The 16,433-nt window shown below is 39.4% G+C and overlaps 2 protein-coding genes across 2 annotated transcripts; one reads left to right on the top strand and one right to left on the bottom strand.

The window, feature by feature from the left end:
* Positions 1 to 21: 21 nt before the first annotated feature.
* Positions 22 to 4,755, bottom strand: ckba (creatine kinase, brain a). Its single transcript, XM_058385773.1, has 8 exons — positions 4,597 to 4,755; positions 3,731 to 3,935; positions 2,650 to 2,804; positions 2,382 to 2,514; positions 1,840 to 2,011; positions 780 to 903; positions 476 to 665; positions 22 to 350 (listed from the first exon to the last, which is right to left on the bottom strand). The coding sequence occupies exons 2-8, from the start codon at positions 3,921 to 3,923 to the stop codon at positions 172 to 174; spliced, it is 1,146 nt and encodes a 381-aa protein (XP_058241756.1). The 5' UTR covers positions 3,924 to 3,935; positions 4,597 to 4,755; the 3' UTR covers positions 22 to 171.
* Positions 4,756 to 5,094: 339 nt separating this feature from the next.
* trmt61a (tRNA methyltransferase 61A) lies at positions 5,095 to 14,358 on the top strand. Its single transcript, XM_058385774.1, has 4 exons — positions 5,095 to 5,252; positions 7,206 to 7,553; positions 10,847 to 11,113; positions 13,746 to 14,358. Exons 2-4 carry the CDS (start codon positions 7,223 to 7,225, stop codon positions 14,072 to 14,074), a joined length of 927 nt encoding a protein of 308 aa, XP_058241757.1. The 5' UTR covers positions 5,095 to 5,252; positions 7,206 to 7,222; the 3' UTR covers positions 14,075 to 14,358.
* The last annotated feature ends 2,075 nt before the right edge of the window (positions 14,359 to 16,433 follow it).

Raw genomic sequence — 16,433 nt, forward strand, 5'->3', positions numbered from 1 at the left:
TTGAACAAGACAGCAGACAGATTAGACTGGTAGAGTGTTTAATTCATTTGTAACCATAAAGGCATCTTAAATACAATATACATTCTTTTATTAACCTCAAAGGAGTTGATTTGGAGTGGGGATGAAAAGGGGCATTTTGGAGTGAGTGAGGTAGAAGGATGGTTGCTGAATTTACTTTTGAGCAGGTATGAGGTCATCAATGGCCTGGCCTTTCTCTAGTCGCTTCTCCATCTCCACCAGCAGCTTCACACCATCCACCACCATTTGAACAAGCTCCACCTCCGAGAAGCCCAGCCGGTCAGCATTAGAGATATCAAACACACCACCCACTGCAGCAGTGTCCACACCACCTGACATTGAATACAGCCATTAGTATTACTGCCAGAACCAGCCACATAGACTACCAACACCATACTGAGGGCAGTACCATGTGCTTCATAACATGTTACCTTCTTATAAAGGCTTTAACATTTACCTGTTCCGCGCTTTTGCAGGCGTAATCTTTTGAGCACCTCCTCAAACTTGTTGTGCTTGCTTAGATTGGGGAGTTTGACATGCACACCTCCACGCAGACCTGTACCCAGGTTAGAAGGACAGGTGAGGACATAGCCCAGGTGCTCATTCCACATAAACGCATGTCCCTTGCTCTTGAACAGCTCCTCAATCTGAAAGGGTACAAGTCAGAAAGCATCAGTTATGTACAGAACAGTTCAGCAGACAAGTTAATCAACTACTTGAACTATGAAATAATCCCACTCGAACACAGATTAGCAGATTACCTTTGTGAGGCCTGTGCAGAAACGAGTAAACACTTCCTTCATGTTGCCACCTTTCTGCATGGAAATGACACGCAAGTGATCCTCCTCATTCACCCACACAAGGAATGTTTTGTTGTCATTGTGCCTGAAAATCATTAAAAAGGTGTGATTTACAAATGGGACTGCTGCATCAAGTTTCTTAAATAGCCAGGGCTATCAAAAATGATTGGCTCAAATTTAATCTTAGTCATGTAGTGTAAAGCAGAACAGTTGATTGATCAACATACCCACTAAACTGGGACAAAAGCTAGTACACTGTCTATATGGTGCTACCACAACACTAAAAAGTATACAAAGCATTGTTAAGCACTCCAACCCATTTACTCCATTCATAAATGTAGCACTAAACTGTCAGCACAGCTCATTGGGTGACATTTAATTACTAAACTGATGTAAGGGCATGCCTTTTTCATAACCATAAATGTCTAGTGGTATAAACCAGGACCACTGCCCTCAGTACTGGCAATTACTAGTGTTCACAGTGGTCAGGGAAGCAGTATTTTATTCATTTCATAAAGGTGATTTTGGCATCCAGGTAAATCCATTATATATTTTGTCATTAACTCTAAAGCACATTAGCACTAGCTGATAAATATCAAACACTGTTCTCATTCAAGTAGTATTCCAATAGTACATGTCCTGTCAGACCTATGCAAATAAATAGAAATTTCCCTTAAATACATTTAAGAAAATTGATTACATATCTTTGTGGATTGTTGATCATTCTTTTCATAAACCTAGCTGAAAAATATGCTGATCTGACCAAGATTATATATACACTCAAATCTGTATTCCCAGTAATCATTAATCCTCAAATTTTACTACAGATAACTGCCCAATTTCTTTCACACATGGCCATATACATAATTACATAAATATAGGGTTAAATATTAGGTGTGCACTGATACAGTTATAGGATATAAAGCATAATAGTGCATTGTGTAATAGTAATCAATACTACCGTCACACAAGTGGAAGCACCCCAGTATATATTCTATACAGTGGGTACTCTGACACTTACCATATTCCCCTGGCATCAGGCCAATCACGGGCCATTCCAGAGGCCAACAACAGGGGAGATACAGGCTTGTCAAACAAGAAGTGGTCATCAATCAGCTGCTGCTGTTCAGCTTCAGTCATATTTTTCAGAGCATAATATTTCCCCTTAAGGTCTCCACTCAGGGCACCTAAAGCTACAAGAGAGAAAACAAAGATGGTCAGTGAATGCCCAATTTGAAACATTTCCCCATTTGTTATCATTACAGCAATATATAGGGGCTTAGCATAACCTATAACCTGACATTTCAGTGCTGGTCCATGTCAGGTGGTTTCAGTTGCAATCACCATTTATCATTTGAATAATTAAGCTCCAAATCAAAGAGTCAACAGAACCCCAATTCTTGGTTATGCCAGTTTTGAAAAGAAAAGGTCTTAACATACCCAGACAAATTTGTGGGTTTATGCTTTAATGATGCAATGGGTAGGAAAGTGCATATGCACTACTAAAAGACAGTTTAGCAGTTTCTCCACTAGATGGAGCCATGGTCTGCTGTTAAAATATACCTTCCACAGAAAGTTTTTCAATAGCTCTCCTCTCTCCACGACTGCAGTGTGGTGGCAGGCAAAAGCCACGGATGCTCCTGCCTGTTCGCACGCGAGAACTCAGCACATAGTTAGGATCCAGATCATCCCCACCCTTTATATGGGGGGGAAAAAAAAAAAAAAAAAAAAAAAGAAGTTCTGAATAATGCCATGTGCCAACTAGTAAAGCTTGTTAGCAAGAGGTCTGCACACATTGCAGTAGCTGGTATATTGCAAGTCATGACTGTACCTTGAGGTTGCTTGGGTTCAAGTCAGTTTTGTGTTTATCAGTGGGTTTGTATCCACCATGTCTGTCCTGGATGACCGGGTCCAGCAGCTCCTTAAACACATCATAGGTTTCCTCATCTCCCGCCACACAGCCCACAGTCATAATAAAGGGGTGACCTAGGATGGAGACATGAAATCTCAGCTCTACATGCATACAGAAAGGGTTTCACAAAAGGCACACTAGAGTACATAAAGCACAATTACAATAATATACAAGGAACATAACTTGTGCCTGGAAATCTTTTTCCTTGCTAATCTAATTTAAGTTTCACTGCAAAAAAAACTCTTCAGTCCTGGACAGTCACTTGATTCTATAAGAAAAGCATAATGTCTATTCTGAGATTGTTCCATTACCAGGATTATCTACACCAGTCTGAATGACTTTATCTATGGTGAATCCATTTGGAGTGGAGCGCTCACGGAGCTTCTTGTACAATTCCAGTGTCATAACTTTGGCCATATGGTTGCTATGCTGGCTGAGGTCTGGGTATTCATCCTCAGCAGACAGCTTCTTGATGGCATGAGTGCTTGGTTTTTGATTGCTACACAAATACAAAACACAGGAACACAATCTACAGAGAAGTAATCTGGGAATTCAGAAAAATGTACTTAACGCAGTTAAGTTTTACATCAATACTCTACTGCTGTTGGAGAGCTAAGACTGTTAAAGCCTTTCTTGGATTTTTTTTTAATTCAGCATGGTCATTGTACAGCATTTCTAAATAAAAAATAAATAAATAAACACTACTCCTGTGCTTTTGAACACCAAGTTACATTCACCATCTGAAATAGGTCTGAATATAGTTCTAAAACAAACCATTTGTACCGTTTGCCCCAGACAGCACCAGGACAAATACTCCAGCAACTTTCCCTACTTCAACACATCTGACAGACCATGAAGATGTTGATTTATTTGGCCGAGCCTGTTTTGTTAGCAGTCGTGATAAATTACCCAATGATTGCTTTCGCTGACTGAACTGTGCTGCTTCAAGTAGATGGTTTCGGCTTTTGCGTTCGGGCAAAAGCCATTTAAGCAGCTTTACCTGGATTATCGACTCCGGTCTGAATCACATCATCCAGCGTGAAGCCACTCGGTGTCTGTTTGCTGCGCAGGCGCTCGTATATGGCCGGGGTGAGCACTTTGGCCATGTGGTTGTTGTGCTTGGTCAGGTCAGGAAACTCTGCTTCAGCAGAGTACTTCATCTTCAGCTGGTTGTGGGTGTTTCCGAAAGGCATGGCGGAGGCTCCCTGAGTGCACCGAGGAACGGAGTCCATACAAAAAAAAGACATCGTAAGCGTTTCCACAAACGAACAAACCAAATCAAATCGTCCAAACAAGGGCTTGGTTTTGCTGAACAAACAATATGGTGAGAATGGCGATTATAACAATTTGGCAAAATAGATTATAAATAGAAACTCATGAAAGTAACGTATACCCGGACAGTGGAATGACTTACTTGGCCAAATAAGGACAAATTAACTTGTACCCTCTAAGAGACTCAGACATAGGACCACACGCAACAACAAAAAAAAGGTCCGAGTATTAAGAGGTGCATGCGGTGTTAAAACAATCTGAATGTACAGCTTGGCCTAGGAGAACAATATACGCGCAAAATCATTTATCTCCACACCCGCTACTAGACAATGAAAAGATTTTCTGAGTACGCATTTAAATGGGTCTCAGACGCACATGGAAAATGTCTAAACATAAATCGTAAAGAAGGGGAATGTGTGGTTAAACGCTGCAGGCACACGTCCTCCTTCATCAAAACCAAGTCCTTCATGTTGTAATGGAAAGACTAAGTCACTTCAGTCAGATCCCCGAGTTTTCTGGTAGTCGTGCAATCTACCTTCTGTCTTTCCTTTTAATTTTAGTTTCTGTTGGGGGAAAAAAAATCCGAAATCTTACCTGTGGACTACTACTTGATGACAAGATTAACACAAAACTCCCGGGTGTGTGCGCGAGCTCTAAAGTTATCCTACTCTCCGGCGAGGGGTTTGGGGATGGAGCGTTTATTTTATAGTGTTCAAGAGCGGCTCCTATTGGCTAATATTTGTAGTCCATTCATTGGACTAGGAGAGTGTGAGGCTGAGGACACTGGGTTTAGAGAGCAACTGCAGCGTTTATAAACCTCCAGGGCTCTATCACGTAGTATTGTGTATTTAAAAAAAGAAATTTGCATTGTGTTCCATTAAAGCAGATAGTTGTCTACAAATCATGTGGTTTAAACTATAACTTCAATCATGATAAACGTCTCTATTTGCATGTATCTGTGTGTTTTTGAAGAAAGCGCAATTCAAGAATCCCTCAAGAATCATATGTTTTATATATACATTTATGTATGTATAGTTGAATGATTTATGCACAGTGAAGCGACATTATAACTGTCGATATGCAAGTGAATTACACTAGCTAACAGAGGAAGGTCAAAGAAGTAGTGTCGGCTTTCATTGCGTCATCTGCCTGCGACAAGTTACTGGCGGAGTCGGTGTTGCTGTACTAACACGTGTGTAGACGGGTTTCTCTGAGAGACAACATAAAGCTCTAGTTCATTTTCAATAAAGGTAAGTGTCTTGGTATAATCGCTGTTTACGTGTACTTACACAGGGAAACCGCAATTTTGTGTAAATTCTGTCTTAACTCAGGTAAACCTGATCTTGCAGTTTGCTAACGTGGCTAGCTAGGAGGCTGAGTGAAATGATGCTCTGGAGCTGTTAGATAGCTGTGGAAACAATAATAATGTGTGCAGACTCCTGCATGTTGTGCACCTGACCTGATGTAACTGACCTCAGCTGGACAGACATCGCACCAAACAAACCTGTCAGCTCCCCAATGTACTCATAGACCTTATAGGCATTGCTGTTCTCTTAGATCTAAGCATTACGGTTCTCTTAGTTCTAGGCATTACGATGATGGTTAACTGTAGACATTCCCTTATTTTTTATTTTTGCGATATTTCTGCACTAATGCATATGTCATGCGTCGCGATTTCCATCAGTTTTTACAATAGGAAGAACACAGAAAGTCTGAAACATTTCGTTAGAAATACGTGAAGAGAGACATTATGCTTGTTAATATAAACCCAGCGTGTGTAGAAATGTAGTAGTGTTTATTTACCTATCTGCACACCTAAAATCATTTTTAGTGAAGCCAAATAACGTCACTTGATTAGTTACCCACCAAAAACGAGCTGTTGTTCTTAAAACAATAATCAGATGTAGATGTACAACACTTAGGATACAACACTTAGGATGTATAATAGATGTACAACACTTAGGATATTGAATGCAGTATTGAATGTTAGGAGCTATAGTGTTTCTACGACGGGGTTAGCTAAAGGGTAATCGACGACGTGTATTCTGTGAAGTAGTCTAGTTATGTTGGGAAATTTTGACTTTCATGGAAACATTGTGCAGATTTAACACTGCATTCGCACTGATTTCTACACTTTTATTGTAGGACACAGTTACCGTTCAGTTTGTGAAAACCTCTGTTAGCAAATGTGAGCTAGCAGTCTTTGCTAGCTCGCGCCCCGAGAGATGCTAAAGATCGTTACAGTGACCATGCTGAAGTAAAATAAAGTGCTGCTATTTAGATTAAAGTGCTACTATTCATAATAAAATGCTTTACACAGGCTTTTTTCTCTATAAACATACACTTACAGGTTGCCCATTGTAGCCTTGTCTTCGGCTGAAGTCTCTAGACGATCGCGAAGTTCGTTAAAAGCTGGGGAGTTTGGTTGGGAAGTGATTTGAATAATAACGGTCCTGATACGGCTTGCACGTGCAGTGTTTGGAAATTCGATAAGGGATGGATAATAGATACTCTGAGTAATAAATGTAAAATAAAAAGAAGTAAAAAACCCCTTCAAACTAATATTTATTTCTATAAAAATAATACAAAAGTTACATAAAATTATATTACAAATTAGACAATCAACCCACAAGTATAAACAATACATATTTAAAAAAAATATAAAAAAATAACAGTATTACAAAAAATAAAACAATCCATACTTAGTAAATAAATAAATAAATAAATAAATAAATAAAACTATCTATCTAGAGATATTAATTGATAAACTGAATGTATACATAATCACAAATGGTAAGTTTCATGGAAAGTACTATGAATAAGCCAGTTTGACCAAGTAGGTATTTTAATATGGATTTAAAATCACTTACACAAATATTTTTGTCTATAATACAGATATAGTTGATTATGAATCAGAAATATTTTATTTTACCTCTTATAGATTGCATAGCTGATATAAAGGACATTTACGCGAATTATGCTGGCAAGGAATATCGACAGTTATATAACACTTAGTTCCTGTTCACTAATTTGATTGACAGACATCCAGGAGTACTGATGTTTATTATAACAGCAGTTTTTCTGTTTGTATCACTGTGGTTATCTGCACATAAAAATTGAATTCAAGTGAAAGTTCATTACATTGAAACAGTTCCTGATATGTCCAATAACTGGAATAACACTCTTTTTCTCCAATATTGCAGTGAATCACAACTGTCCCATGAGTTTTGTGGAGTACTCAGAGCTCATTCAGGAAGGAGATGTGGTCATCATCTTTCTTGGGCATGATTCCATGATGCCCATCAAAGTGGAATCTGGTGCTCAAACACAGACCCGCTATGGAGCCATTCGGCACTCCACTGATTTAATCGGTCGACGGTTTGGTTCGAAAGTAACATGCAGTAAGGGTGGATGGGTGTATGTTCTGCATCCCACTCCCGAGCTATGGACTGTGAATCTGCCTCACCGAACCCAAATCCTTTACACAACAGACATCGCCAACATCACCTTGATGCTGGACCTCAAACCAGGCTCTGTTGTGTGTGAATCAGGTGAGACAGCTGAAGCTAACAGTCTCTCTAGGATTTTGTTGCTAGACACTATTTTGCTAAGTTATACCATGATTAACTGAATTAGAATTTTGAGAGAATGCATATTTAATCTTACATTAAACTCATACACCGATCAGGCATAACATTATGAGCAGTTAGAGGTGAAGTGAATAACACTGATTATCTCCTCATCATTGCACCTGTTAGTGGGAGGGATATATTAGGCAGCAAGTGAACATTTTGTCCTCAAAGTTGATGTTAGAGACAGGGAAAATGGGCAAGCGTAAGGATTTGAGCGAGTTTGACAAGGACCAATTTGTAATGGCTAGACGACTGGATCAGAGCATCTCCAAAACTGCAGCTCTTGTGGGGTGTTCCTGGTTTACAGTGGTCAGTATCTACAAAAAGTATCATTTAAGTCCTGTAAGTATCCTTTAAGTCCTGTAAGTTGCAAGGTGGGGGCCAAGGATCTGCTGCTAACATCTTGGTGCCAGATACCACAGCACACCTTCAGGGATCTAGTTGAGTCCATGCACAACACAATATTATTCATGTGGTCATTATGTTATTCCTGATCGGTGTAACTTTTAGTAATTGAGATATTTAAAAAAAAAAAAAAAATTAAAGGCTCATCCAAAAGGCATTTTTAACTAACTAAGCCAATAACCCATTTGTTGAATGTTTCCTTTTGAATGTCAGGCTAAATCTGAAACCTGATGAGCTTCTAAAATGTTGCTTTTACCATACAAAATTTTACCATGCAGGATAATGTTAAGGTTATTCTAGGAGTTCATTCTGAATTGGACCTTCCTTTGGGAGTACTTGGGTATTATGTGCTCATAATTTACTAAAGCTGTTTCTCTACTAGAAACTTCTTTTTTTGTTCAGTTTTACTCAGATGTCCAAGCTGTTTTCAGTTCTGGCGTTATGTCAGGCATATGAGAATTTTAATGTTGATCCACCTGACCATATTTGTGATATCTTTGTGATATCATGTCATATTTGTGATATGTTTGTGTCTGTTGTCATGCATTGGAAAAATGCAAATCTCTATATTGTAAAACTGCAATGCTCAGTTGGATTAATGGTCAGTGATTTTAAGCACAGTGGTGGTAGTGCTTGTTTAAATAGTTGCGTATGATCTGTTTAACTAACTTTACTGAAAGTGACTTTGTGATTGAGCTGAGTAAGTTTGCAGTACGTATCAAGGATTACTTAAGCAGGTTTAGTAATGTGTGCTTTTAGGAGAAAGAGGGTCACCTTCTGAATCTAGCTTATCTGGTTCTGTGTACATTGACTGACCGATATGATAAAGGTATGATTTCTAACCCCATTATTGAAGTGCCCATAAAACGACAGCTTACTGTAGCACTGTGGATTAGTTGGTACCAGTTAAAATGGATGTTAAGAGGTTCTTATACTTTTGGTACATATAGGTCAGTACATATCAAAACTAATTATTAACCAGTTTGGTGGTGATGTGGCATGTCTTGAACACTGTTAGCACATCCCTCCCTTTCTGTCCTTACTTAATATTTTGAAGGAAAAATTTTCACCATACAGAATGAAACCACAACCCTTTTTCACTGCCCTGTAATTATGAGAGGATTTGCACCATATGACACCTTTGCAGCCTTTCTTTAGTTCCTTGTGTAATTTATCTAAAACAGATTCTATGAAACAACAGTGTTTATATAAAAACAACTTGTTTTAGGAACTCATTAAAAAAATTGTGTGGAAAAGTTTATTCCCTTGACTATTTTTCCATAATATTTTCCTTCTCTCTCTTTCCTCCGCTTTTTATGTGCTGTTTTTCCTTTTCCATGTATGACTCCTTTCTCTGTCTGTGTGGTGTTTTCCTTTCTGTCTGTTTGCTCATTCACTAAGTGGGAGCAACTCGTAATCTGAATGGATCTATTTAATGGCCTCAGAGGACATACACACCCTCTCGGTACTCTGCAGCCACCTCTCTTTAGCTGGATTGTTCAACTGCGTGGTATTCTGAATGATTTTTAAGCAATGCTTAAGTGGAGGGCAGAGCAGAGTCTCTCACACACATTGTGTTGTTTTTGTGATTGTAGTCAGTACTGACTTCAGTATACCTGAGCTGAACAGCAAAATATTTTGCTTCTGTGTTGTTTTTCTGTTTGTTGTTCAGCCCTGTCTCGTGGTATGAACCCTTTTGTTATACTTATCTTATCATCTCATTTTTCTCTTGGTCACTCTGCTCTCTTTGGCCGTCTCCTTTCCTGATCTATGATTGTGACTTCAGCTATCCTCTTCCATCTGAATACCACCCTGCGAACTGAACATTGACTGCATTGTTGTTGTTAAACAAAAGCTATGGTGATGTAACACTGTGGACAGGAGGAGTTGGCATGTATACTTCTCTGTCTTTCTATGTGTTTGCCTGTAAATATGTGGGTGTACACTTGTATGTGTGGGCAGAAGGGTAAATTTATTCTTACATGCTATATTTTTTTAATTTAGACTGTATGGCTAAACGTTTGTGGACGCAAGGCCAGTTACACTTGTATGCGCTTTTTGAAGATCCGATTCTAGATTTAGTCCCCCTTTGCTGTTATAATAACCTCTTCTCCTATAGGAAGGCTTTCCACTTAATTTAGATGTGTGACTTTGGGAATTTGTGCTCATTCAGCCTCAACAGGTCAGGCACTGATTTTGGGCAAGGAGGCCTGGTCATTATTCCAGTTCATCCCAAAAATCGATTTGGATCCAGGCTCTGTCCAAGCCACTTAAGTTCTTCCATACCAACCTTGCCAATTTATGCCTTTATGGAGCTTGCTTTGTGCACAGGGACATTGCAGTGGAACAGGTTTTGGCTCATTAGTGCCAGTGATGAGGAGCTATAGAGCATTCAAAGCCACTCTAGACAGTTGTTTGCTTTCAACGTTGTGGTATCAATTTGGAGAAGATCCACATATGGGTGTGATGATCATACAGTCATACAGTGAAAATATCGACCTGCTCCTTGGTGTATTGACATGATGAGTAACACTGAGCTTCAGTCAGATAAATATTTTACTATTTAAAATAGATATATAGCTTTATTAATATCTTTATCTAATCTGTCTGTGCTTAACATAATCTATAACAAAATCTCTTGTCTTGAATGTACCAGCTTACTGGCTTCTCTCTGATACTAGTTATACACCTGTATCATTACTATAACCTAAATTAAATGTGATCATTTCATTGAATTTTCCCTGTTTTCTAAATAAAGCATGTTGTAAATGTTTTTTCCTTTTTCTGCCTGTGAATGTGTGAGACAGGCACTGGGAGCGGTTCACTGTCCCACGCCATTCTTCGCACCATCGCACCCAATGGCCACCTGCACACAGTCGAGTTCCATGCCCAACGGGCAGAAAAGGCAGCACAAGAGTTCAGCGATCACAAAGTGGGCCATCTAGTGACTGTCCGTAACCAGGATGTGTGCAAAGACGGCTTTGGTGTTGTGGGGATAGCCGATGCTGTATTTCTGGACATCCCATCACCATGGGAGGCCATCATACATGCCAAGAAAGCATTCAAACCCAGGGGTACGTATATGTGTCACTTGTTTTTAAGGGGCATGGAGATAAAGGTTAAGATTCTCAATAAGGGAAATTGTACTTACTTTGGCCAATTTGGTACAGTTTTGTTCTTGTCTAGGCCACCTGCAAAAAAGTGTTCTGTTTCCTATAATATTGCTGTTATATAGCTAAACATCCAGTTCTCTGAATGTCTGGTGCTCCTGCACACCTGTCCCTTGTCTGAGACACTATATGCATGTGTTAAAGGCTTGTAAGTGTTCTGTTGGCAAGATGCCTTGCTATTATTGTCCTCTTACTGAGGAAGTATTGACTGGTAACAGTCATTTTTTTCTGTGAATCATTTACTCATAAGATTTGTATTATTCATGTAGGAATTACACCATTCACCCATGTGTCTGAAGAGTAGACTGAAACTCGCATGTATACAACATATTAAAAAAAGATAGAAAATAGAATACTATATCCCACTGGTCAGACAAGGACACGTGTAAGAGTATTGTGTTTTGTGTTATATCTGGATAAGCTTCTGTGTATTTTTATTTTAGTAGTTTATGTAAACAGCATTGTTATGGCAACACAACACACAAGGATGCATCACATCTCTCATGTCTATAAACGCACTATTGCCAGTGCATTTAACTTGGCTTATTGAAGGACATTCAATTTTAAACTAGCTTATCCTCTTCTTATTTAATAAATGATTGATACAGTTGTATAGGCAACATTTTGTCTAATGCACAGTTAATATTTTATGACCCAGCTTACTGCTGATTGTTAGTGGATATGGCCAAACAGCTCTGTGCATAAGTGCTCATGCATGTTGCTGCAGCTGAGTGGCTTCATGTCCAGCCAGCAGGCCTGGACTTGTCTGCTGCTCAGCTCATTGCAGTTACACTGTGTGGCATTAATCAAGGCTTCATTACATTTTTGAATTGAGGGATAGGGATGTGACCTGTCCAGGGTGTTCCCCTGCTTTTCACCCTATGTGCGCTGGGATAGGCTCCAGCAGACCCCGTGACCCTAGGAATCCTAGGAATAAGTGTGTATAGACAATGAATGAATGAATGGATAGGGATGTTAATTTCTTTTAGCATACATACTAACGTTTGCTGAAATGATATGCTGATAGAAAGCATTTATTCTCTTACCTACATCAAGCAACACAAATGTTATCCGAAAAATTGTATTAAGTTATTAAGATCCCAGATTCCAATTTTAAATATTTAAATTGTCGTACATGACCATAAACGCAATTTAATTTTTTAGGTTTGTTTATATCTCTGGTTAGAAGCTTGCAAGCTTATCTCTCTCTCTCTCTCTCTCTCTCGCACACACACACACACACACACACACACTTGCACACATGTAAAGATACACAGCGACAAGCTTTTGACCATAAAGGGATAGATTGTGAGACTGCAGAGAGGTTAGGTTGAGGGAATAGGATTCCTTATTGAGAGAACTCCAATATAAATGCAGGGTGTTAGCCAAAGCTCTTCTAATAACTGCTCTGTATGTACAGCCTTCTTATATGAGAACATTGAACAGTATGTATGGTGCATGTATTGTGCAGAATGTTCGACTGAGCTTTGTTTAGCCTCAACTCACATTTTCAAAAAAGCTGCATGTTATAAGGTGATAGAAGTTTGACTCCTGTTGTCTGTGAACTCCTACAGCAGTTTTCTCTCTCTTTCCTGCTCTTTCTGTGTAATACCTGTCATTGCTTGGCTGATGGCCTACTCATGTTTAGTGCTTGGAGTGCATGGAGGACTCCCACGCTGCCCTGACTTTCCTCTTTCCGAGGCTGCTGTACTGCTGTTGCCAGGAAACCATGAGTCTATGTTTATGACTTGGTTTGCATGGAATGGCCTTATTTGTCTGTGGAACATTTCAGACATACTCTGACTCCTTCTCACTCTCTCTATCTCTTCAGTTTATTACTTTATTTTATTTTTTTTTTAAGCTATTTAGGTTTTTACTGTCCATAAAGTTTATCAGCATACTGGAGCATTCCCTACCACATAATCAATTGAGTAACATGTAGACCACTCACCACATGTACACACGTTCCCTTTGGTCAGTTTATTTGTCAGGGTTACTGAGGTCATATTGGCTCACTGCACTGACGATCTTAATATGTGTGCCAAATGCACTAGATAGACTTGAACAGATCACAAACAAACAAGTTTTAGCTTTAATGTATAACAAGAATCCCAGTAAGTTTCCCTGAGAAAGAGAGACTTTATAGAAGGGCAGGGAAATTGCCAACTGCTAGCTTCACCTCTTTCCTTTCTCTGCTCCCTGTATTTCTTGAACACATGCTATGAACAGAGCCGTCACTCATCTGCAGTTTATTACTATTGACTTGACTTGCCTGCTGTATATGGCTGTTCACCATACCTTATTTCTCTTTTGTTTTTGTCTTTTTTTGTTTTATTTCACACATGCTTTGTAGAGCAGACTGGTGTCCTGAAATGTTTAGAACACAGACTGGTAGTGAAGTGAAAGAAGACTTCATTCTGTTCATGTCTAACAATGTTTTTTTTGGTCCATTAATGTGCTGTTGCTAAGTGAGCATATACATATATATTCTGTATACGTAACTCTGCACCTCTGCTTGTCCTTTCTCTCTGTGCAGGGGGTCGTTTGTGCTCGTTCTCTCCATGTATCGAGCAGGTCCAGAGGACATGTGAAAGTCTGCTGGATCATGGCTTTAAGGAGATCTGTACTCTGGAGGTTCTGCAGAGAGTACACGATGTCCGCTCCGTCACTCTGTCCTTACCGGACTTCGGCCCAGAGGAGGGAGAAACAGATAGTACCAAGATAACCTCTGACCCTGCTCCGGAGGATGTCCCACCTGCAGCAAACCCCAGCTACTCTTCAGTGACCTGCAAGACTGCTACACCACCTAGAGAGATGGCTGGACACACAGGATACCTCACTTTTGCTACCAAACCAAGGGACTAGAATACTACAGGAATGTCTTGAGATGTATAAAGTGACCTCTTGAAACATGAGGGTAGACATTAGCTCTCTGCTCATTTTTTTTATACAGAGACGGAAAGATACAGAGATGGAGTTAATCAGAATTTTGGGACAGTCATAGTGTTTTGTAGAGGCTACATGGCTTTAAACCATATGTTTATTACTCTTCTTTGTGTATGAGCATTTTTACATCTTTAATTTGTTTCAGAGTATGGCAATACATTTTATTATGTTAAGTATGGTTTTTTTTGTTACAATAAATTTAAAATGAGATGAAATCAATTCTAATCTTGATTGTTTTTTTCTTCATTGTGCATGTCACCACACACTGCTAAGGTTTCTGCTATGTACACTCGTCAAGTCCTATTTATCTGACTTACCATGAGAAAAAAAAGACCCTTGAGTTGTTGAAAGGAATGGAGAAATTTAGAGTAATCAGTGATCCATCTGTTTATTGATGTTAACTGAGTTTCTGGCTAAATATGTTCTGACTACAGCTGTTCTGTCTTATCTAAAACTGGGAGCGGTTTTTCTTTACCTTTCCCCCAGTCCAGTGCCTTTAGATTTGGAGGATTTATAAATCTGCGAGATCTAGGCACCATAGATCTAGATCTAGGCACCATAAAAGGTAGTGCTCTGAGCTCTCACAGGGAACACAGACGTGTTCCCTGATATCCAATGCTTACACTACGATTCCAGTTATGCATCAACCATTTTACTCCAACAACAAACTTGTTTCTCTTTTTTCCCTCTGCTTCTGTTCTGTTCTGCATGGCATGGCATGGCATGTCACTTCAGTGTTTAGTTTCTAGTCTGATCCATGTTGTGTTGTCTGAAGGGTACTAACTCTTTTTGGATCATATATGTGCAAAGGTAGGAAGTATTGCAGTGCTGTTCATAGTTTACACATGGAAAGGGTACCTTTGACCATATAAAGCTTGTGTCACAGGGTGCATAAATAAGGGTATGGTGAGTGGCCAATGTAACAGTGGGATTGGCGAGTGTTATTTTAAGCCTACTGTTCCCTGGTTAAAGAAGGGAAGGAAAAGACTGAGGGATGAGAATAGAGCTGAAAAGTGGTCCACCCTTGTCTGTCTGCTCTCTCCAGTCAGCACTGATGGTCTAAGCTACAACATACAGCACTAGAATAGCACCTTTACTCCCTGCAAATCCATAGACCTTAAGCAGCTTCCGTTCAGAGCCACAGTTCCTTAATGTATTCTCTCTCTCTCTCTCGCTCTCTCGCTCTCTCGCTCTCTGCTTCTAAATTTAGCAGGTCTATGTTTACAATAACACAGGATTTGGGAGAATTTCTATAGATGCTGAACGACTCCTCCACTAATGGAACAATCAGTACACTGCTGATGCAGCAACTTTGACTCTCAAAAATATTCTACTTTTAACATCAATATCAAAGATGCTTACCATCCACTTTTAAGTGCTTACCGATAGCCATTATCTAAATGCTGTCTCTTTGATGCATATGCACACTGCACTTTACTCTCTGAGTTAAACCGTCTTAATCCTGCCGAGTAGGCGAAAGGCATAAAATGTCACTGTTAAGCTTGGATAAGCAGTGCAGGCTTGTAGATCTGTAAATCTCTTAAGAATGGTTAGGATTGTGAGATCTTCAGTCTGCATGATTGAACCCTTGAATGAATTCTAAGCTGTATGCTTGGATTTGTAAGTGATGGATCATTTTGGATAAAAGTCTGCAAAGCAAATCAATATCAATTACATCTAACGCCATTGAATGCTTCTTTCCTAATGGCCGTCCACTGGTTTCAGATCAGTCATGTCACCAACAGAAAATAAATGCATTTAGCTTCAATTTGCTCTCTGACTCCAGGCTCGAGCATGAATCACGGGGAGGTTGTCTGGCATCTATTTTAGTGTTTACATTACAGTTAGATTTTCCAGTTGATGGGTGTTACTCAAAAACCAAAGCTAAAGTTGTTTACTCACTGGTACACACAGACACTATTAAGAAGAGGACGAGGGTTTGGTGATGTGGATTGCAGAAAATGATTTGAATCTTGAATATTTAGCTTAATACTATCATTTTGGTTTCATTGGATTTTTATTATATACAAAACACCGTCATGCATATTATGATTTTTCATATCCTCTGTGGTTCTGTAATTCACATGCTAGTAAACTGAAATGCACAGCACTATGTGTCTTTACTGTGTGAAAATGTTTCCTAGCACTGGAGATAGAGGATCTAGAATGTTTGCCAAAAAATCATGGGATTCCCCGTGAGGACACAGTCACATGGTGCTAAGACATTGCTCAGCGGTAGTCTGAGACCAGGCTGGAAAATTTGTCAACCCTTTTTACA

Source organism: Hemibagrus wyckioides, linkage group LG03, assembly GCF_019097595.1.
Source record: "Hemibagrus wyckioides isolate EC202008001 linkage group LG03, SWU_Hwy_1.0, whole genome shotgun sequence".
NCBI classification, from domain to species: Eukaryota; Metazoa; Chordata; class Actinopteri; order Siluriformes; family Bagridae; genus Hemibagrus; species Hemibagrus wyckioides.

What these genes read in the sequence shown, in the direction of transcription:
- ckba (XM_058385773.1), bottom strand. Translation starts at nt 3,923, where the DNA reads ATGCCTTTCGGAAACACCCACAACCAGCTGAAGATGAAGTACTCTGCT. An exon ending in TGAACCCAAGCAACCTCAAG is followed by an intron (nt 2,515 to 2,649) that starts GTACAGTCATGA and finishes CCCCATATAAAG; the next exon opens with GGTGGGGATGATCTGGATCC. An exon ending in TCTGCACAGGCCTCACAAAG is followed by an intron (nt 666 to 779) that starts GTAATCTGCTAA and finishes GTACCCTTTCAG; the next exon opens with ATTGAGGAGCTGTTCAAGAG.
- trmt61a (XM_058385774.1), top strand. Translation starts at nt 7,223, where the DNA reads ATGAGTTTTGTGGAGTACTCAGAGCTCATTCAGGAAGGAGATGTGGTC. An exon ending in CTCTGTTGTGTGTGAATCAG is followed by an intron (nt 7,554 to 10,846) that starts GTGAGACAGCTG and finishes TGTGTGAGACAG; the next exon opens with GCACTGGGAGCGGTTCACTG. An exon ending in GAAAGCATTCAAACCCAGGG is followed by an intron (nt 11,114 to 13,745) that starts GTACGTATATGT and finishes CTCTCTGTGCAG; the next exon opens with GGGGTCGTTTGTGCTCGTTC.